Source organism: Sinocyclocheilus grahami, unplaced genomic scaffold, assembly GCF_001515645.1.
Source record: "Sinocyclocheilus grahami isolate Dianchi unplaced genomic scaffold, SAMN03320097.WGS_v1.1 scaffold494.1, whole genome shotgun sequence".
Classification (NCBI taxonomy): domain Eukaryota; kingdom Metazoa; phylum Chordata; class Actinopteri; order Cypriniformes; family Cyprinidae; genus Sinocyclocheilus; species Sinocyclocheilus grahami.
The window spans coordinates 683,672-706,171 of NW_015505673.1; the positions used below are offsets into that span (position 1 = coordinate 683,672).

Genomic DNA, 22,500 nt, shown 5'->3' on the forward strand with positions numbered 1-22,500 from the left:
ATCAGCTTGTAACACTCCAAAGAGAAAGGAAAACTTGAAATCACATCATATGACCCCTTTAAAAAACCTTCCAAAATCAACTTAGAAAAACGGTAAAAGTCAACAGGCTTTTCAAAATCCAAAATACTGCCAAACAGGAGCTTTAGCATCTCGTTTCGAAACTAAATCATCCGCGATCGTCTTGTCTGTCTCACCTCACTCTTCTTGTCAGTCAGCTCGACTCGCTCTCCTCACTGGAGAAATGAAATCTGATCTGTGATGCGACTGTCGTTCGGCACGCTGCATTGAGCAGCCGCGCTCAGTTTTTAATTGTAGTGTCTGTTCTTTCACTGAACTAAATGATTTTTATTACTATAAACAAATCTAAATGACGGTGGGGGTTGGTGGGCAAGTGACGTAACCGGTGTTGCGGTTTAACAACGGTATCATCGTCAGAACCGTCTATCGCGGCAAGCCTAATGGAAAGTAATGCATTGTTACTTTTGCATTACTTTTTGTCACCTGGGCTGTGCTTGCTTATTTGTTTCTTAATAACAAACACCCAAAAGTTTTATTTTTTGGCATCTGTAAAGGCCCTTTCACACCAAAAGTGAAATGAATAAGCCTCAGGCTGAAGGAAATGCCTCTGCACCTTACTTCCAATTTCTCTCAACACGGGGACAGGACAGCTGTCAGTCAATAAATGGGAGCTACTAAAAGTAATTATATTAATTTACTAATTTACTAAAAATAATTATACAGATATTTTGTTGTAAATTTAAAAGTAATGTGTTACTTTACTAGTTACTTGAAAAAACTAATCTGATTACTTGTTATGCAATACCCCAACACTGGTTTTAGTTCTTGAAGTTCTTGATCAGGGTTTAGCTGGTTACTAAGCTAAACTATTTAATTATATGAACTGTTTTTTTTTTTAAACTAACGTTTTCTGCTTTTTTTGCAAGCAAAATAAAATTGTAAAAATATTTAATCATAGTAACCGTTTTTTCCAAACAGATTTAAATAAATACAAACTTTTTATTATATTACTGCCGTTTTTCGCAAGCAAAATAAAATAAAACAAAATATCATTATATTAACTGTTTTTGCTAGCAAATTTAAATAAACACATATTTCATTATATTAGTACTGTTTTTTGTTTTTAGCAAGCAAACAACACAATTAAATAAAATAATTTCTATGTTTTATATTAACTCTTTTTAAGGAAAATTAAATAAATACATATTTCATTATATTACAATAGTTTTTTGTATTGTTTTGTTTTGCAAAATAAAAAAAAATATCTTTTTTTTCATATTTCATTATATTAACTGTGTTTTGCAAGAAATATTAAATTAAAAATTAAATAAAAAACTAAATAAAATAAGAAATATTTCATATTAATAATATATTTATTATATTACTACAGTTTTTTTGTTTGTTTTTTTGCAAGCAAAATAAAATAAATAATACAATTATATTATTACTGTGTTTTCATAGGGCTCTTAAAAGCATGAAATAGCATGACTATTATTCTCTAGTAGTCACCAGTGAAGGGTTTGGGACGGTCCATGTGCTTGTGTTGAGTTCAGCCAATCAGCACTATCACACAACATACATAAGTGCATGTGTCCTTCCAATCCTCATACTAGTATTTACAAGAGCTGAAGATGTGAGGTAACAGAAGAAAGGATAAAAGTGTATTTACCGTGTTGGCCATCTGAAGTCCGGGGTCCAGCGAGAGTCCCATGATATCATCATTGTAACTGGATTCCAAACTAATGATGTCATCAATGACATCGTCCATCTGAGAAAAATCAAAAGCAGTATCAGCGGTCAGCGCTCAGCGCTCAGCGGTCAGCGCTCAGCGGTCAGCGGTCAGCGCTCAGCGGTCAGCGCTCAGCTTCAGTATAACGCACTATGAACTCAGTTAACCTGTCTAGTGTGCTGCAAGAATGGAAGAGGTCAAATCAATCCATTTCCTATATTGAAAATCACTAGTTAATCTGACCTACATCCCAAAGAGCTGTGTATTTCCTCTCAGCTGCACTCAACGTGCCAATGTCAGACTCGGCCTAATCTATTAACACTTGCTAAAGCACAGCTCGCTCTCTCTATCACAGCGTGAACAGTGACGCAATCCAGCCAGCTGCTTCAACTGCTATTTGTACATCATTTTCTGATGTTGCTGGATTTGTGGGAAATGTGCTTGCCGTGCTCTTGGTGAACCTGTCAGGATCCTGTCGCCTCTGTCTAGTCTTGTTTATGGTGTCCATGTTTTGTGTTGAGCACATGCTTTCTGTTTTGATTATTTGCCATGTGCTCAGTATTATGTCTTGGCTCATTTTTAGCCTCCTCATTTCCTCCCCTTTCTATTCTCCTTGTGTGTTTCTGTCCTGGTTTGTTTTGTGGCATAGCTTGTCTTCTCATTCCCGTCTTGGTCCCTTTGTCTTGCTAGTCTAGTGGGTTTAAACCCTGCCATAAGGCCTTTTGCTTTGACTGTGATCTGGGCTCCTGTATGTTTATGCCCAGTTTTGTGGTATATTTACACTGCAAAAAATTATATGAACAGTAAGTCATGGCAAGTTATATTTTTACATTACTTCAACTCATCAAAATAAGTTGAGCAATTGTAACTTTTTTATACAAGTTTTTAAGTTGGTTTAATGCAATTTAAGTTGAATATACTTAAGTTTAGGGCAGCAACTGAACTTAAGCTTTTAAGTTGAAATCGGTGGAATAATGGAAAAATCTACTTGTTCAGCACTCTGTCCCAAACCCTGACAGAACCCCAGAAAGAACATGTCTGGATCATATTTCACCTCCTTTTTTTTCCTCAATTCAAGGATTCATTATTTATTTTTATTTTTTTTTTACAAAAAATAGATAATATAATAGATAATATCACACCTATATTTTGTGCACACTGTTGTTCAGTTTACTTGTATTTGCCTAAGTCCCATAAATTAAATTTTTACAATGTCTGCTATCTGAATTCATGAGTCTTTAGCTCAAAATAATGAATAGAAAATGTTAGTCATTTATCTATATTTAATTATTATTATTATTATTTATTAAAGGGGTCATATGATGCGATTTCAAGTTTTCCTTTCTCTTTGAAGTGTTACAAGCTCTTGGTGCATAAAGAAGATCTGTAAAGTTGCAAAGACTAAAGTCTCAAATCCAAAGAGATATTCTTTATAAAAGTTAAGAGTCAGCCACGCCCCCCTAAAACGGCTCGTTCTAACACGCCCCCACATATCTACCTCACTATGTGGGAAGATTTGCATAACGCCGCCCAAATGTTCACACAAAGAAAGGAAAGGCAGCATCATATGACCCCTTTAATTATTTTTTACGACATAAATACCTCAGAAAAACAGATTGAGGATAAATGGATAAATTAGATAAATGTCCTGTTAATTTTTTCTATATTTGATCTCCAAAGACCTATTGTGAAGGAGTATATTAATTGCCCATCAACTATGTTATGGTTTTGCAATATTTGTATGATTTTAAATTTTAAAAAAGCATATTGTTTTTATACTTTTTCCTGGTGTGAAATGCACCCTAAATTATAGAATGACTCTAATATAGCAATAACAAATAATAAAGTAATCAATTATGGAGCAACTAACGCTAAACCGAAATAATTACATGTTGTTCATAAATATTACTCAGTTCCTGAGTCAATATAAATACAATTTATAAATATCATAAATAAATAAATCTGATCAATATTATATATAAATATTAAATAACTTTTTAAAAATTGGACAAAATCTGCTGTAATTATACTAATGTAGCCATTATTTTTTAGAAATGGCTGAAGTGAAATATCACAGTATTTTGTAAGCGTGTCATCACCTCTTTCTCGCAGTTGGAGTTGAGGGTCAGTAAGGCCATGGGACTGTTGGGGGCGCTGTTGCCCGGCCCCGGAGGCATTCCCCCGTGGTCAGGGGCCTGGCTGGGGCACGGCAAGCTCACGGCCTGCGAGCCCAGCTTTCCTCCCAGTGTGGTGGACAGATACGCCTTCACCTGCTGCCTCTGAGCCTGCTGGATGTGATACTTCGTGGGGTTTTCAAGATGCGTTTGAACCTTCAGCCAGACAGACAGACAGAGAGAGAGAGAGAGAGAGAGAGAGAGAGAGGATTGGCCTTCTTCGTCTCGTCTTTGCTCGACTTGTGTGCTGCTCTTTGCCGCCGGCTAGATACTGTCACAAGAACATCCTTCTCAATGCTGAGGCTGCAAGAATGAGACACATTGTCTGGGGTTTAGAAGATGCACCAGTGCAGCACTGAACTATCACGTCGCATCAAGCAGCTGCATGCCTATGAAAATGTTTTTGCTTAACATGGACAAAACTCTCGTTGATTCGCTCGTGTGCTCTAGGGGTTCATACTAGTGGTCGACGGATAAAACACGAACTCACACTTTATATACTAGCAGTCAAAAGATTGGAATAATTAAGATTTTTTAAAATGTTTTTGAAAGAAGTCTCTAATGCAAACAATAAAACTATTTTCTATTTCTATTTTCATCAAAGAATCCTGAAAATAAAAATGTATCAGTTTCCACAAAAATGTTAAGCAGCAAAACATTGTAAATAGGAAGAATCATATAACTGAGCATCAATAATGATTAATAAAAATGATAATTGAGCACCAAATTAGCATATTATAATGATTTCTGAAGCATCTTAATAATAAATAAATAAATACATACAGTACATACACACCTTGGTGTGCATAAAAGATTTGTTTAAAAAAAAACATTTCAATCTTACCAACCCCAAACTTTCTAAGTTTACTACAAACATATGAAAAAGAAAAATTAACATATCCATGGATAAAAATACAGATTCATTTTTCTGAAAGGTTTTAAATGAGTTTCAAAAATAGTTTAATTTCACAGATTTTTTTTTTAGTTTTGGAGTCAGACTCTGTCCCATCTGCAAAAAAATTGCACGTGGACACACTTCTGAAACCAAAAGTGACAAATGACACCCTACACTCAGAAGAAAAGGTACAAAAGCTGTCACTGGGGTGGTACCGTTTCATTTTTGTACCTTTTAGGTACTAATTTAAAGTACCAATATGGTCACTTTCGGTACAAAGGTGTGCCTTTTAAAAAGGTACTGCCCCAGTGACAGCTTTTCTACCTTTTTTTTCTTCTGAGAATCTACAATCTAACGGAGTTCACAGATGCGCATGAAAAAAAGACCTAAAGGTGGCGAGGTTTGACAAGGTTAAGTCAGTTATTAAGGTTAAGAAAGAAGATTCTGTTGTTATTTACTCACCCTCATGTCATTCCAAAACCATATTACTTCTTTAAACATAAAACACAAAGGAAAATATTTAGCAGAATGTCCAGGCTGCTCTTATCCATACACTGCAAGTGAACAGAGAATGAAGCTATTGGGCTCCAAAAATGACCACAAAAGTACCATAAATTATCCACACTGACTTGTGTGCTATAATATTCTCTAGGTTTTCTAATAACATACAAAAGTTTTGAGTGAGGACATCGAAAATAAATTCACTATTATAAAACGGAGAGTTCCGGTCCTTGATTTTGATTGGTTGCGGATTGGTTCGAAGCTGTTGTAAAATACTCTACAAACATACACCTTTGTTTACTTCTGTGTGTCGCTCTGCAGCCACTTTGTTGGAACCACAACTGTTTCTGAGGAACTACATTGTTTGGTGGAAGAATACTGTTTTATTATCATTATACTTTATTTGCTCTGTTTTATTTTGTGAAATCTTACTACATATATGGAATAACCGTTTTATAAAAGCAATAAGCCCCGTGAAGCCGTGGTTTACAGTGAATTTATAACAGCTAAGGGGCGTTGTTAGGCACGTCGTGGAGCAGAGAGCCTAAAACCCTCGTAGCTGTTATGAATTCACGGCTTCTTGGGGCTTATTGCTTTATTCACTGAAAATCTTACTCTCTGCCGCAGCTTTACATTGTTCCTCAAGAGTAACTACAAGACACTACTGATGATGATATTATTAAATGTTTTTGAAAGAAGTCTCTAATGCAAACAATAAAACTATTTTCTATTTCTATTTTCATCAAAGAATCCTGAAAATAAAAATGTATCACAGTTTCCACAAAAATTTTAAGCAGCAAAACATTGTAAATAGGAAGAATCATATAACTGAGCATCAATAATGATTAATAAAAGTGATAATTGAGCACCAAATTAGCATATTATAATGATTTCTGAAGCATCGCAATAATAAATAAATAAATACATACAGTACATACACACCTTGTGAAATCTTACTACATATATGGAATAACCGTTTTATAAAAGCAATAAGCCCCGTGAAGCCGTGGTTTACAGTGAATTTATAACAGCTAAGGGGCGTTGTTAGGCACGTCGTGGAGCAGAGAGCCTAAAACCCTCGTAGCTGTTATGAATTCACGGCTTCTTGGGGCTTATTGCTTTATTCACTGAAAATCTTACTCTCTGCCGCAGCTTTACATTGTTCCTCAAGAGTAACTACAAGACACTACTGATGATGATATTATGAGAAGCCGATTCGGATTATGACACAATGGCATAGGTTTCACAGACTAGTACAAATTATACGTTTAAGACGCCCTTTTCACTGAAACAGTATTAGGCTCCACCAAAAGTCAAATCCATGAGCTGTGCCACTAAACATATTTCTTGTGTTTTGTTTTGTTTTGAAATATTGTGAATAGTGAATGGTGAATCTGATCCCTCGGCTATGATCCTACATCCCACTTTTCCAGCTTATTTTCCCTCTTCCCAGCATTAAATATGCGCTGGAATGAAACGAGTGCTCCTAATTACAGGCATTCTTTGCTGAATTAGCGTTTGGTGTGTGCTAAGACTGTTCTTGCCTTTGTCTCGCTCCCAAACCTGATCCTGTACTTATTTCTGAAAAGATCAAAGGTCACTTGGCTAATTAGGGGCCAATCAGTCTTTAGGCAAACTCATCTGAGCTTAATGTTTTCACTTTTTCACAGACTAGTACAAATTATACGTTTAAGACGCCCTTTTCACTGAAACAGTATTAGACTCCACCAAAAGTCAAATCCATGAGCTGTGCCACTAAACATATTTCTTGTGTTTTGTTTTGTTTTGAAATATTGTGAATAGTGAATGGTGAATCTGATCCCTCGGCTATGATCCTACATCCCACTTTTCCAGCTTATTTTCCCTCTTCCCAGCATTAAATATGCGCTGGAATGAAACGAGTGCTCCTAATTACAGGCATTCTTTGCTGAATTAGCGTTTGGTGTGTGCTAAGACTGTTCTTGCCTTTGTCTCGCTCCCAAACCTGATCCTGTACTTATTTCTGAAAAGATCAAAGGTCACTTGGCTAATTAGGGGCCAATCAGTCTTTAGGCAAACTCATCTGAGCTTAATGTTTTCACTTTTCAAGTCCAGCGGCTCTGCCTGGTACACCTAAGCTAATTTCACATCGCTTTGGGAAAGGGGCGACTAAGCTAGCCAAAGACAGCCAGTCTCAAAGCTTTCTTTTTCTGCTTTCTTTTGATCGTTTGCTCAGTTTTATTCTCATAAAAAAGAGAGGAAAGCTTTCATGCCTTCTTGTATAACAGGAACTTGTAAAACTTCAAATCTGTCATTTATAGTTTTCAGTGGGAAACTATTTAATCAATCAGAGCAAATGTATTTTCTTAGTTTAAAGTGGTTTCAACCATTTTATTCACAATCGACTGCACTTTCTCATATTTGATACATTTCTAAATATTTTTACTATTTTTACTAAGCTTCTACTCACTCTTTCTACACTTTTCTAAATAACTTTAGTATATTTCTAAGTACCTACTTAGTTTTTCGACACTTTTCTAAATACTTTTACAATATTTCTAAGTTTCTACTCATCTTTTTCTACACTTATCTAAATATTTTTTACTATATTTCTAAGATTTTTACTATATTTCTAAGTTTCTACTCATCTTTTTCTACACTTGTCTAATTATTTCACTATATTTCTAAGTTTCTACTCATTTTTCTACACTTATCTAAATATTTTTACTATATTTCTAAGATTTGTACTATATTTCTAAGTTTCTACTCAGTCTTTCTATACTCTTCTAAATATTTGTACTATATTTCTAAGTTTCTAATCATCCTTATTAAATATTTTTACTATATTTCTAAGATTTTTACTATATTTCTAAGTTTCTACTCATCTTTTTCAACACTTGTCTAATTATTTTTTACAATATTTCTAAGTTTCTACTCAGTCTTTCTACACTCTTCTAAATATTTTGTACAATATTTCTAAGTTTCTACTTATTTTTTCTAAACTTTTCTAAATAACTTTACTATATTTCTAAGTTCCTACTTATTTTTTCTACACTTTTCTAAATACTTTTACAATATTTCTAAGTTTCTACTCATCTTTTTCTACACTTATCTAAATATTTTTACTATATTTCTAAGATTTTTACTATATTTCTAAGTTTCTTCTAATTTTTCCTAACTTTTCTAAATATTTTATTATACTTCTAAGTTTCTACTATTTTTTTCTACACTTTTCTAAATACTTTTACAATATTTCTAAGTTTCTACTCATCTTTTTCTACACGTATCTAAATATTTTTACAATATTTCTAAGTTTCAACTCATCTTTTTCTACACTTGTCTAAATATTTTTACTATATTTGTAAGTTTCTACTCAGTCTTTCTACACTCTTCTAAATATTTTTACTATATTTCTAAGTTTCTACTCAGTCTTTCTACACTCTTCTAAATATTTTTACTATATTTCTAAGTTTCTACTCATCTTTTTCTACACGTATCTAAATATTTTACTATATTTCTAAGTTTCTACTCATCTTTTTCTACACTCTTCTAAATGTTTACTATATTTCTAAGTTTCTACTCATCTTTTTCTACACGTATCTAAATATTTTACTATATTTCTAAGTTTCTATTCAGTCTTTCTACACTCTTCTAAATATTATTACTATATTTCTAAGTTTCTATTCAGTCTTTCTACACTCTTCTAAATATTATTACTATATTTCTAAGTTTCTATTCAGTCTTTCTACACTCTTCTAAATATTATTACTATATTTCTAAGTTTCTATTCAGTCTTTCTACACTCTTCTAAATATTATTACTATATTTCTAAGTTTCTATTCAGTCTTTCTACACTCTTCTAAATATTATTACTATATTTCTAAGTTTCTATTCAGTCTTTCTACACTCTTCTAAATATTATTACTATATTTCTAAGTTTCTACTCATCTTTTTCTACACGTATCTAAATATTTTACTATATTTCTAAGTTTCTATTCAGTCTTTCTACACTCTTCTAAATGTTTACTATATTTCTAAGTTCCCTTTCATGGGAACTTCGAACTGCGTCCTCTAGGGGTCGCTATGGGGAACGCCTCGTCGTGACTCGTATCTGAAGCATACATTGAAAAAACACCAACTCGTTGGCCGGCGACAGCCATGACGTCACTACCGGTGCGACTACAGTATAAATCGGTGCCGGGAGCTACACATCGTCCTCTTCTTCGTCTTCATTGACTGTTCTGAAAACAGAACAACACGTAATACATCCAAAATGTAAAAATATGTAATCTACTTCACTTTACTTCAACACTGCAATCCAGCAGTTTAAAAGTTTATGTTCCTTTAATTCAGCTAAGAAGCCACTTCTATTGGTCTTCTATTGGTCACATGACTTCAATGATATGAATTCTCAAGGCAGAGTTCACCAAACTTGAACTTTGGAAAATTTGCATGAGCTTGTATTTCTTTTGTTCTGCATTCACATCATGCGTATGAATGGAAGTCAATGTAAAAAGTGTAGCATGACCGGCCCTTTAAACAAGGCAGCGCACCTGGCCAACCATTCGCCAGTTTCTATTGAGAATTTGCCACAATTTCATGCTTTTAGCACCATTTTATTTATAAAGTGAAACAGTAGTATTATTTGACAATTTGTTTTGAGCAGTAACCATCCAATTATTTTGTGATGCTGGATAAGATTCCGTTCAATTTATTTTGATTCACAAGATCTTGATTTTATTCACGTTTAATTTAATTTGCCAAATTTTGTGATTCTGGATAAGATTCAGTTCGATTTACAAGATCTTGATTCACATTTAATTTGATTAAGAAACATTTGGGAATATTTCAACTATAATTGTGCTCTACTGGTCATGTTGTATGTTTTTGATTCACTAAAAATCACATATGTGAGCCTGGGCCATAAAAGCAGTCTTAAGTCGCTGGGGTATATTTGTAGCAATAGCCAAAAATACAAAATTCGGCCGTCCTACACACACGCGACTGACTGCTCACTCGCTCGCACCAACAGGAGGAGGGTTGTGTTTCTCTCTACACTGCACTCAACCTGAGGGATTCCTACACTTTCAGTCTTTGAGGAGACATGAAAAACAGCTCATACCACAGGAACGGTATAACGGAAAATATTAGTGTGAAATTTTCAAAATGCGGTATACCGTGAAACCGGTAATCGGCCCATGCCTAGTGTGAACGTAGCCTTATTTGCAAGTGCAATATTTTCAAAAACGTATTTCTAAGATTTGAAGTTCACTACAAGTGCACATTCAATAAAAAATAAGCACACTTATGTACAATGATCTATGTTTTCTTCAGAAAATTATTTTTCTGAATGATGAAACTATTTTTTTTGCCTTTTATCCATGGTAGAGAGGTAGAAAGAGGAGGAAATGGAAATAGGAAATGACGCAAAGTGGCTTCAAATTTGTGTCACAGGTCCAAAAAGTTTTTTTTTTTTTTTTTTACAGGCTTTTTGCCTGTCCTTGTTAATACACGGTGTGTAGCTGATGAGTGTAATCACAGAACTGCGCCGGACCTTCCTGATGCTGATTCAACGTGACGAATCATAACAATGATTCAAGCAAATCTCTGCCTTATATGACTCTCCTTCTCCCTAGAAAAGCTATCTGAAGGTGAAAACCCAAATAATGCAACAAAACCTGGGCTTCCTCTACATCAGCTCATAATGAGTTTGACCACAGGAATAGAGTTGGGAAGCTATGGAAGCTATTGGGACAAACTGACAGGAAAGCTAAGTTAAGATAAGCATCACTACTCTACAGTTAGGAATTTGAACAAATCCCTAAGTATTAAACTTCAGTGCATAACTTATCCCACAAATGTTTGAGGCTTTCTCCTACAGTTTTCCTCCCACTATTTCGCCATCCGTTTCTTCTACAGCACCGCAAAGATCCCAGTTCCAGCTGACAAACGCAGAGGAACTTACACATCGCTCCCTCATGCACTTTCAGTTCTCTTCATCATTCAATAGAGGAACTGCTCGCTCCAAACGCCGCGCATTTTTCCGACCAGAAACCCAGATGATATGCCAGTGCAGAAGCTGTCGAGATGAGGCCTTCTCTATCCGCTGATCCTTTTGAAGCGCCCTCCGTCGAGCAGCCAGCCAATCCAGCTGTGCAATAATCGCTCTAATTAGCCTGTCTGGCCCTGTCAAACACTAGTCTACAGCACTCGCTTAGCATTGTGGTTTAAACATGTGTAATCTCATTACTTTACATTTCTGTTTTTGACAGATATATTTAGAGGCCAATGTTTATCAGAGCTACACCTCAAGTAGCACCAACAATTTGAACTGAATCCAAATTTATATATATATGAATGATGAATTTATATAGCGCTTTATTGTGTATTTTTGTACACCCAAAGAGCTTTACAGTCATGTGGGGGGGTCTCTCCTCAACCACCACCAGTGCGCAACATCCACCTGGATGATGCAACGGCAGCCACAGGACAACGGCACCAGTGCGCTCACCACACACCAGCTACAGGTGGAGAGGAGAGAGAGTCATAGAGCCAATCAAGTGGATGGGGATATTTAGGAGGATATGATTGACAAGGGCCAAGGGGGGCAATTTGGCCAGGACACCGGGGTTACACCCCTATTCTTTACGAGAAGTGCCATGGGATTTTTTATGTCCACAGAGAGTCATGACCTCGGTTTAACGTCTCATCCGAAAGACGGTGCTTTTTGACAGTATAGTGTCCCCGTTACTACACTGGGGTGGGCGTCACTACACCTAACTACACTTAGGACCCACACAGACCACAGGGTGAGCACCCCCTTCTGGTCTCACTAACACCTCTTTCAACAGCAACCTAGTTTTCCCAGGAGGTCTCCCATCCAGTTACTGACCAGACTCAGTAAGCTTCAGTGGGCAACCAGTCTTGGGCTCCAGGGTGATATGGCTGTGGCATGCACAGATAGATGGATGGATGGATGGATGGATACTGTATTTCTTTGTTAAGAAACATTTAAGAAAATGTAGTAGAGATGTGCAAAAAAATCAAAGTGCGATTTAAAATAAATAAATAAAAGCCAGGTTTGTTGTACTTCTATGTAAGACTGCACAATTTGGTTAAAATGTTGATATTACATATTAATATATTTAAAAATAAATAAAATAATATAATTATTATTATTACTACTAAATAAAAACAAGAAATACTACTATTGTAATATTTCACTGTAAATTAAAAAGTATTTAAGGTAAAATATAATATTTTTAATTAAAATATATAATATAAAAATATAACAACAGCCCTTAAAGCTTCTCTTTTGTTGATAAAATACAAGATACTTTTAAGTACTCATTACAAATATGGGAAGATGGTTGAAGCATGATGGATTCCCAAATGCATGTTAAAGCATCCCAAACTCAAAATGCAAACACAGGTGGATAATGATCTGCTCGTGTGTAAATGAACACAGTGCTGCGCTTCACTCTGAAAAACACAGCGCATATATTTATTTCATTAAATCACAGCTTTTGATAATTTGATAATAAATTTGATAATTGCACTATGCCATAATCATTCTATTTTATTTCAATTAATCATTTAGCCCTAGGTCTATGGCAAACTAATGGTTCTGGGTCAGGATAGATGTCTAATGAACTACGGGATATGATGCTGACGTTTTCCAGCTCTTTTTGGAAACTGGAAAGATTTCTGGCAAGACATATTTTCAATATTTTGTTCAATGAATGATCAACATCAACTTAAACATTGATGTCCCTCACAGCTTCGATTTCATTTGAATTAAATTACTTATGGCGTGCACCCTGACAAAAGTCCATAAAATCTTTACACAATCAAACTTATGAAACAGTTGCAATAATTGGGAAAAAAAAGAAGAAAGGCGAGAAAGAAGAAATGCAGGAAGATTGATTCTGGGTCAGCGGTGTGTAACTCGCGTGTTTGATGCATCATAGTTCCTCAGTTTAAAAACTGATCATGGCTCGCCTGGCACGAATGAATCATGACTACTGAATCAAAGCAGTCAATGCGTGATTCACACAGGACTAAAACCACTTCACAGCACTTTTAACACCCTTTACTGATGGGGCTTCAATGTTCAGTAACTGTATCTGTTTCTTTGATTATTATAAAAGTGCCTGTTTGCTTTGCTAAATCCAACTAACACCTCTTTCAACAGCAACCTAGTTTTCCCAGGAGGTCTCCCATCCAGTTACTGACCAGACTCAGTAAGCTTCAGTGGGCAACCAGTCTTGGGCTCCAGGGTGATATGGCTGTGGCATGCACAGATAGATGGATGGATGGATGGATGGATACTGTATTTCTTTGTTAAGAAACATTTAAGAAAATGTAGTAGAGATGTGCAAAAAAATCAAAGTGCGATTTAAAATAAATAAATAAAAGCCAGGTTTGTTGTACTTCTATGTAAGACTGCACAATTTGGTTAAAATGTTGATATTACATATTAATATATTTAAAAATAAATAAAATAATATAATTATTATTATTACTACTAAATAAAAACAAGAAATACTACTATTGTAATATTTCACTGTAAATTAAAAAGTATTTAAGGTAAAATATAATATTTTTAATTAAAATATATAATATAAAAATATAACAACAGCCCTTAAAGCTTCTCTTTTGTTGATAAAATACAAGATACTTTTAAGTACTCATTACAAATATGGGAAGATGGTTGAAGCATGATGGATTCCCAAATGCATGTTAAAGCATCCCAAACTCAAAATGCAAACACAGGTGGATAATGATCTGCTCGTGTGTAAATGAACACAGTGCTGCGCTTCACTCTGAAAAACACAGCGCATATATTTATTTCATTAAATCACAGCTTTTGATAATTTGATAATAAATTTGATAATTGCACTATGCCATAATCATTCTATTTTATTTCAATTAATCATTTAGCCCTAGGTCTATGGCAAACTAATGGTTCTGGGTCAGGATAGATGTCTAATGAACTACGGGATATGATGCTGACGTTTTCCAGCTCTTTTTGGAAACTGGAAAGATTTCTGGCAAGACATATTTTCAATATTTTGTTCAATGAATGATCAACATCAACTTAAACATTGATGTCCCTCACAGCTTCGATTTCATTTGAATTAAATTACTTATGGCGTGCACCCTGACAAAAGTCCATAAAATCTTTACACAATCAAACTTATGAAACAGTTGCAATAATTGGGAAAAAAAAGAAGAAAGGCGAGAAAGAAGAAATGCAGGAAGATTGATTCTGGGTCAGCGGTGTGTAACTCGCGTGTTTGATGCATCATAGTTCCTCAGTTTAAAAACTGATCATGGCTCGCCTGGCACGAATGAATCATGACTACTGAATCAAAGCAGTCAATGCGTGATTCACACAGGACTAAAACCACTTCACAGCACTTTTAACACCCTTTACTGATGGGGCTTCAATGTTCAGTAACTGTATCTGTTTCTTTGATTATTATAAAAGTGCCTGTTTGCTTTGCTAAATCCAAATTCATGAAACATACAGTACATTAACCAATCAATTATCATGTTACTATGGTTGAAAATTATCAAACCAATTCATGCAATCCCTTCAACAAATCACTGTGGCCTACTGTGTGGTTTTGTTACTGGTTTTATGGGTTTGGCTTTTAGTTTTGATCTAGTTTTGAGTAAGCGTGACAAATAACATGGACGTGATTTGTCACCAATTTTCAACTCATTTTAGCTTTTTGTGCACATAAATGGTCAGTGTAACAGATTAATATTACATTTAATAGTCTCTCAGTGAATATGTGGTGGAAAAACTGAATGATAATAATTATTTACCTAATATATCTCTATCTAAAATATATTTAAAGTATAGCATGTAACACTGCAGTTCACAGCCTAAATGAACAACTGGTAACACTTTGGTTTAGGGACCAATTCTCACTATTAACTAGTTGCTTATTATCATGCATATTACTAGCATGTTTATTCGTACTTATTAGGGATGCACCGATATGAAAATTTTGGCCGATACCGATAACCGATTATTCTTTATTTTTGAAAGCCGATAACTGATATGTTGGCCGATAAATCTATATCCAAATTGTTATATACTTTTTGAGAGCCTGATTACAAAAAAGGTCTCATCATTAAAAGCCACATTCCAAACACTTCAACATAAGCAGCCTAGTTTGAACGGTGTACGTTTTAAAAATATTTTTACTCTCCCATTACCAAATTTAGTCGTAAAAAAGTCTTACAAATTAATAAAATAATGCACTAACCCAACTTTTGGGTTAAAAATTTAATTAAAAAATTTAAACAACCCAACATTTTTTAGAGTGTATTAATGCCTTATTCTGTATGACCATATTTTAGATCCCCCAATCCAAAATGGGGAAGTCGTGGCCTAATGGTTAGAGAGTCGGACTCGTAACCCAAAGGGTTCAAGTCTCAAGTCTCGTACCAGCAGGGATTGTAGGTGGGGGGAGTGAATGTACAGTGCTCTCTCCCACCTTCAATACCACGACTGAGGTGCCCTTGAGCAAGGCACCGAACCCCCAACTGCTCCAAGGGGGCCGCAGCAAAAAAAATGGCTGCCCACTGCTCCAGGTGTGTGTTCACGGTGTGTGTGTTCACTGCTGTGTGTGTGCACTTTGGATGGGATAAATACAGAGCACTAATTCCGAGCATGGGTCACCATACTTGGCCACATGTCACGTCACGTCGTCGTCGTCACAACCTTACTAACTATTACAATAAAGTGTGACAGAATAATTTTGTGATTTAGTAGGCTAATATTACACAGCTCTGATGAGCATATTTACTGGCTTTTGTGTTCACTAACAAAAATTTGCCTCCAAAACTGGTGATTGAAATAATATGAGGTGGAAGTTAAAACTCCAAAGTTTTGATAGCAAATGCGGTTTCATTGGGGAATTCAAGAGTTTTGCAAGAAACTGCAAAGTTTGTCAAGGAAATACAAAACATTTGCAAGACAGCGCAAAATTTTGCGAGTAAACGCAAAGTTTCTTAGGGAACTCAGGAAAAAAAAACTTTTAAGAAAGAACAATTTGAGGAATTAAAAACTTTTACGGTAGAATGCAAAGTTTGTCTGGGAAATTTGTGAAAGAGCGCAAAAGTTGAGTGAATGCAAAAAGTTCCTTGGGGAAATGGAAACGTTTTGCGAGTGAAAGCAAAGTTGGTTGGGTGAACACAAAACTTTTGCGAGACAAGCAAAAGTTTTGCGAGTAAATGCAAAGTTTCTTGGGGGAACATAAAAGTTTTGTGATCAAATGCAAAGTATCTCAGGGGAACACTAAAGTTTTGTGTGCAAATGCAAACTTCCTGAGGGAATGCAAAATGTTTTGTGAGTGAACACAAAGTTTCTTAGGAACAAAAAACTTTTGCAAGAGCACAAAATTTTGCAAGCAAATGCAACATTTCTAGGGGAAATTTAAGATTTTTATGAGAAAATGCAAAGTTTGCCAGAGGAACTCAAACCATTTGTGAAAGAGAGCAACAGTTTTGCGGGAGAACATAAAAGTGTTGCAAGGAAATGCAAAGATTCTAGGGAGAAGACTAAAGTTTTGTGAGCAACTGCAAAGTTTCACTGGGAATTCAACATTTTTATAGTAGAATGCAAAGTTTGTCAGGGGAACACAAAACATTTATAAGAGAGCGCAAAAGTTTTGCGAGCAAATGCAAACTTCATAATTGAATGCAAAAGTTTTGCAAGTGAAAGCAATGTTTGTCGGGAAAACACAAAACTTTTGCAAAAATACAAAATTTTGCATGCAAATGAAATATTTTTAGCGGGAACTCTAAAGTTTTGAGAGCAAATGTATTTTCATGAGGGAATTCAAGAGTTTTATGAGCGAATACAAAATTTCTCAAGGTAACACAAAACATTTTCAAGACAGCACAAAATTTTGAGATTAAATACAAAAGAACGCAAAACCTTTGCAAGGGTACAACATTTTACAAGCATTTTTCAAGAAGTTTAAGCTTTTTGGGGAATGAAAATCTTTTGCATGAGAACACAAATGTGTTGAGAGGAAAGGCAAAGATTCTAAACACTAAGAACAAAAATTTTGCAAGTAAACTCAAAGTTTCTTAGGGGAACACCAAGTTTTGCGAGCCAACAGAAAATATAATTTTACTTCCCATCTCATAATTTGTCGGCCCCCATGCCCCCTTAGGGGCACCATAGACACATAGCATGATATAAAGTTACTCATACCATTATTTACAATTTCCGTTATATAGGGATTTATTTTTAATATGGATAAGTTTTCAATATTTAGATACAGTATAATGAAAACGTCTCAGGTTACGTATGTAACCCTAGTTCCTCGAGGGAACGAGACGCTGCGTCGAGAACACTAGGGGAACGCCTTCAGTGACCCACGCTCTGAATCACATGTGAAATCAGTCCAATAGCTGAGCGGTACGTCACGGCGGATGACGTCATGAACGGGAAGCTATAAAAGCACGTGCGGCGGAGCCAGCGTCAGCTTCTAGGAATGAAGCAAGCGCCGGCAGGGACGCCGGAAGTATGGCACCGAGACGCAGCGTCTCGTTCCCTCGAGGAACTAGGGTTACATACGTAACCTGAGACGTTCCTCTTCAGGAACTCGAGCTGCGTCGAGAACACTAGGGGAACGAGAATGCCCACGTCGCCAGACTTCCAAATCTCTGCCTAGTGTGGAAGACTGCACAGCTAGGGCGAGAGAACAAAAGAGCCCGGAGTGGCTAAAGTAGGCAGGGCTCGCCATCCCGAAGGCCAACTTCTGGAGGAGTGAATCTTGACCCCCAAAGGAGAGGGGAGATCAGAGGACTCGAGGCTATGGAATAGCATCCTGATCCACCACTTAGCCTAAGCTTCTCTGGCCGGAGGCCTCAGCCTCAGCGCACCGCAGAGGAAATGTGTAAGAAGAGGGTGTCTTCCCACTGAATGGCCACCGAGAGGGGCGTGGTAGGCCGCAATGGCCATCACGAAGCCCTCTAGGGTGGAGTGGGTCAACCCTGCGGATAAACAGGCCTACAGGAACTCCAGAACTGTACCAGACGGGCAGTTAGCTGGGTCGGGCTGGCGATCTCCGCAGAAATACAGTTTCCTCCTAGAGGGAGCTCTGGATGTAGGATGGTCTCAACAACCTCGGTTGAGAGACCGGAAGTTATGAGTTGTGCCTCCTCAGAGGCCACACCCACAGCTCCTGGCGGGGGCATGCCCTCCGCCTGTGAGAGGAGATCTCTCCTGACGGGAATCTCCCATAGAGCGCCGGCGAGGAGAGAAATCAGGCCTGAGACCCAACTCGGCCCAGTGACACTCTCTCCAGAACTCCCGGGAGGCAGAAAAATCAGAGGAAAGGCGTACAGACAATGCCTCGGCCACGTCTGTACCATGGCATCCAGCCCCAGTGGAGCTGGATGAGTCAGAGAGAACCAGAGGGGACAGTGTGATATCATATGAGTCGCAACAGGTCCACCTGAGCCTGGCCAAACACTCTCCATATCTGCTTCACCACCTCGGGGTGAAGCATCCATTCCCCGGGCCTCAGCCCCTGCCTCGACAGGATGTCTGCTCCCAAATTGAGATGCCCAGGAATGTGAACTGCTCTCAGCGAGAGGAGTTTGCCCTGGGACCACACAAGTATCTGTTGCGCCAGCTTGTACAAGGGGCGCGAACGCAGAACTCCCTGGTGGTTGATGTAAGAGACCACCGTTGTGTTGTTACCAACACATGGTGACCTCTTAGGTCTGGAAGAACTCGAAACATGGCCAGCATCTCCAGACAATTGAATGCCATGTCAGATGGCGACCACTCCACAGACCGCGGGCAGGGTGGCCACTCATGACCGCACCTCCACCGGTGAGGGATGCATCCGTCGCTAGCATACGCGGCGACAAGGAGCTCCCAGCACCGGGCCCTGAGACAAGAACCAAGGTTTCCTCCACATGTCTAAGGCACGTAGGCACCTCCACGTGACCTTGAGCATGCAAAGCGGGTTTCCCCTTGGGGAGAACCCCTTGTTCTTGTGCCACCACTGTAGGGGTCTCATGTACAGCCGGCCAAGAGTTATCACACTGGACGCAGCTGTCATCAGCCCAAGCAGTCTGGAACTGCTTGACAGTGAGTGACCGGGCTTCTCTTACTCTCGCGACTGAGGTGAGGATCAACTCGATCCGAGCAGGAGACATGCATGCCTGTATCATGGTCGAATCACACACCACGCCCAGATAAGTAGTTATCTGTACTGGAAAAAGCACACTTTTCTTGGCGTTAAGTCTTAACCCCAGCCCTTTCGTGTGAGCGAGAACGACATCTCAATGTCGAACCGCCATCCACTCTGACTGAGCTAATATCAACCAATCGTCGATGTGGTTGAGTCGTGAAAGTGTGGGGTGAGAGTGCAAGGCCTAAGGAAGAACCAGTATTGGTAGGCTTTTGCCCCCAAAAACGAACCTCAGGAACTTCCTGTGATGAGGAAGGATGGAGATATGAAAATATGCGTCTTTCAGATCAGATCGACAAACCAGTCCTCGGACCTGATCTGAGACACGACTCGTTTGAGTGTGAGCATTCTGAACTTCAGTCGCATGACTGAGCGGTTCAATAGGCGCAGATCTAAAATGGGACGCAACCCCCCATCCTTCTTCGGAACAATGAAGTACCGGCTGTAGAACCCGGAGTCTGTCTCGTGCGGAGGGACCACCTCGATGGCCTCCTTCCTTAAGAGAGTAACTACTTCTTGTTCTAATACCAGAGCCTGCTCGCGACCCACTAGCGTGGGGGTGACCCCATTGAATCGAGGCGGACGAGAACCGAACTGGATTCCGTAGCCTCTTTCTACAGTACGCAGGACCCATTGAGATACATTTGGCATTAGCTTCCACGCTGCTAAATAATCTACTAAGGGAATCAGTCTCCGCCGCACGTGCTTTTATAGCTTCCCGTTCATGACGTCATCCGCCGTGACGTACCGCTCAGCTATTGGACTGATTTCACATGTGATTCAGAGCGCGGGTCACTGAAGGCGTTCCCCTAGTGTTCTCGACGCAGCTCGAGTTCCTGAAGAGGAACTAGGGATGCACCGAAATAAAAACTCTGAGCCAAATTTTTTTATAGATTTATTTATCAAATAATGTATAGTCCTACAACTATTATTACCACAGCATCTTAGCACAGCATAGCAGGCAGCAGATCAGTGAACGAGAGGGTAGCATCATTTTACCAGCGTTACCCAGTACAGCTGTACTACACCATGTTACAGCACAACGCTATTGCAAACAGCAACAAGTTTACTACATAGAAATTTCCTGTCAAAACATTATTTGAGTGGTCTTTGCTTTTCCGGTGAGCATGAGCGGTACATGAGTGGAGGGTTGGCACAGGCCTTGAGCAACTCAACGGAACGCACATTCATAGAACGGAATATTGAGCGGAGCGTCACACTGCGCCGTGACGACGGCTAGAGGGAGAGTGAAACCTGCGCAATGAACACTGCTTGGCGGAGCGGCACGCCATATATTTTTGGCTCATATTTTTCTCTTTCAATGCCATTTTCGGCGGCTGAAATTCTGGCGCATCCCTAACGAAAACCACACAATGTTCGTGTCTCTTTAACCAAGAGCTTATAAACTAAACGCCAGCACTACATCTACACAACTGTTCTTATCATGACAAGCAAATCTCTGCCGCTCAACTGGCCACTCAAAGCACATTTTCTGCTGTCATTATAAAAAGAATGTGTGTGTGTGTGTTTGCAATGCTCGGGGTAATTTTCCATTTTGGTGTGTGTGCGGCATGAGTAGATGTGTGTATGTGTGTGTGTGTCAGGAAAAACAATGAGTACACAGTCCTTTGTGGCCACACCCCCAGACCCGGACACTGCAGTAGCCAATCAGAGAGCTGCACTAGAAGGAGGCTGACCTCCTCCACTCACCTCAGATTCGGGGTAATTTTCCATTTTGGTGTGTGTGCGGCATGAGTAGATGTGTGTATGTGTGTGTGTGTGTGTCAGGAAAAACAATGAGTACACAGTCCTTTGTGGCCACACCCCCAGACCCGGACACTGCAGTAGCCAATCAGAGAGCTGCACTAGAAGGAGGCTGACCTCCTCCACTCACCTCAGAGCACTGCCATGTACTGTTAGAGCACTACATACTGCTCATTTAAGACCGGTCCCATGATAGCATATGAAAACAATATATGTCAAAAAGGAGATTTATGTACTGCAGAAACAACATTGCATTCAGGGAAAGTCAAGAAATGATGTTCTCAACTCCTGAATGCTCAATGCCAAAAGCAAAACTAATGCTAATATATATAAAATCACCATCAAGGGACGCTCACACTGATTCTGTCCTTAAGTTACAAGATATTTATAGTCGCGGAAAGGCTTTTCTATCTATAACGCACCCAAACAAATACGCCATCCCTCCCAAACACACTCAAACTCAACACACACAACCCAGCGTCACTCCTCCACAGGTACTCACAAGCTGCAGTGAAAAGCGCAGGGTCTTTGCACATGGACGCCCAGAGCCTCCATCTTTATTTGGTGTGCTGAAGGTGCACTGTGCGCCCTTGGACAGCTCTGAGAGTCACGCTGCTCCGGCAGCGCTGGGAGCGTGTCAAAAGGGGAGGCACCAGCAGCCAATCCGTACACAGACAGAGGAGACGCGGGGAGAAACGCACACACACACACACACACACACACACAGCACACACAGCACACCGCTGCACATGTGAGGAATGACGCACAGGAGAGAACATCTCATGAAAACTGTCAAGACTATGTCCAGACCAGTAGGACATTGCATTTTCATGTACATTTTTCCTCCAAATTATCATTACAATAATCGAAAAATATAATTTACTGCAACATTTTTTTTTATTTTTTTTTTTATTTTATTAAATGAATATGATTTAAATGATAAAACATGCATCCATCATGGTCTTTAATTCAAGTCTTTAATTATGATATAAATCATTGTATAACAATACATTCTACTGTAATTCATTAATATTACTGTAATACAGTCTTTTAAATTATAAAATATTTATACATTTTGGTTGTATTTGTTTTGATTTTGACTTGCTATTTTTTATTAGTCTTTTAATACAATGTAAATTATAATAAATAATTTATAGTAAATAAGTATTACATATATAATAAATAATTTCTACTGTAATACAT

At 38.1% G+C, this 22,500-nt stretch overlaps 1 protein-coding gene across 1 annotated transcript in view; it reads right to left on the reverse strand.

The window, feature by feature from the left end:
- LOC107554224 (microphthalmia-associated transcription factor-like) overlaps positions 1-4,123 on the reverse strand; it is a 12,817-nt gene extending 8,694 nt beyond the window's left edge. Inside the window, exons 1-2 of the mRNA XM_016236677.1 lie at positions 3,847-4,123; positions 1,688-1,786 (exon numbers count right to left, since the gene is read on the reverse strand). Of these exons, the coding sequence (XP_016092163.1) occupies positions 1,688-1,786; positions 3,847-3,924 (177 nt within the window). The 5' untranslated portion in view covers positions 3,925-4,123. The remainder of the gene's footprint in view (positions 1-1,687; positions 1,787-3,846) is intronic.
- Between the last annotated feature and the right edge of the window lie 18,377 nt (positions 4,124-22,500).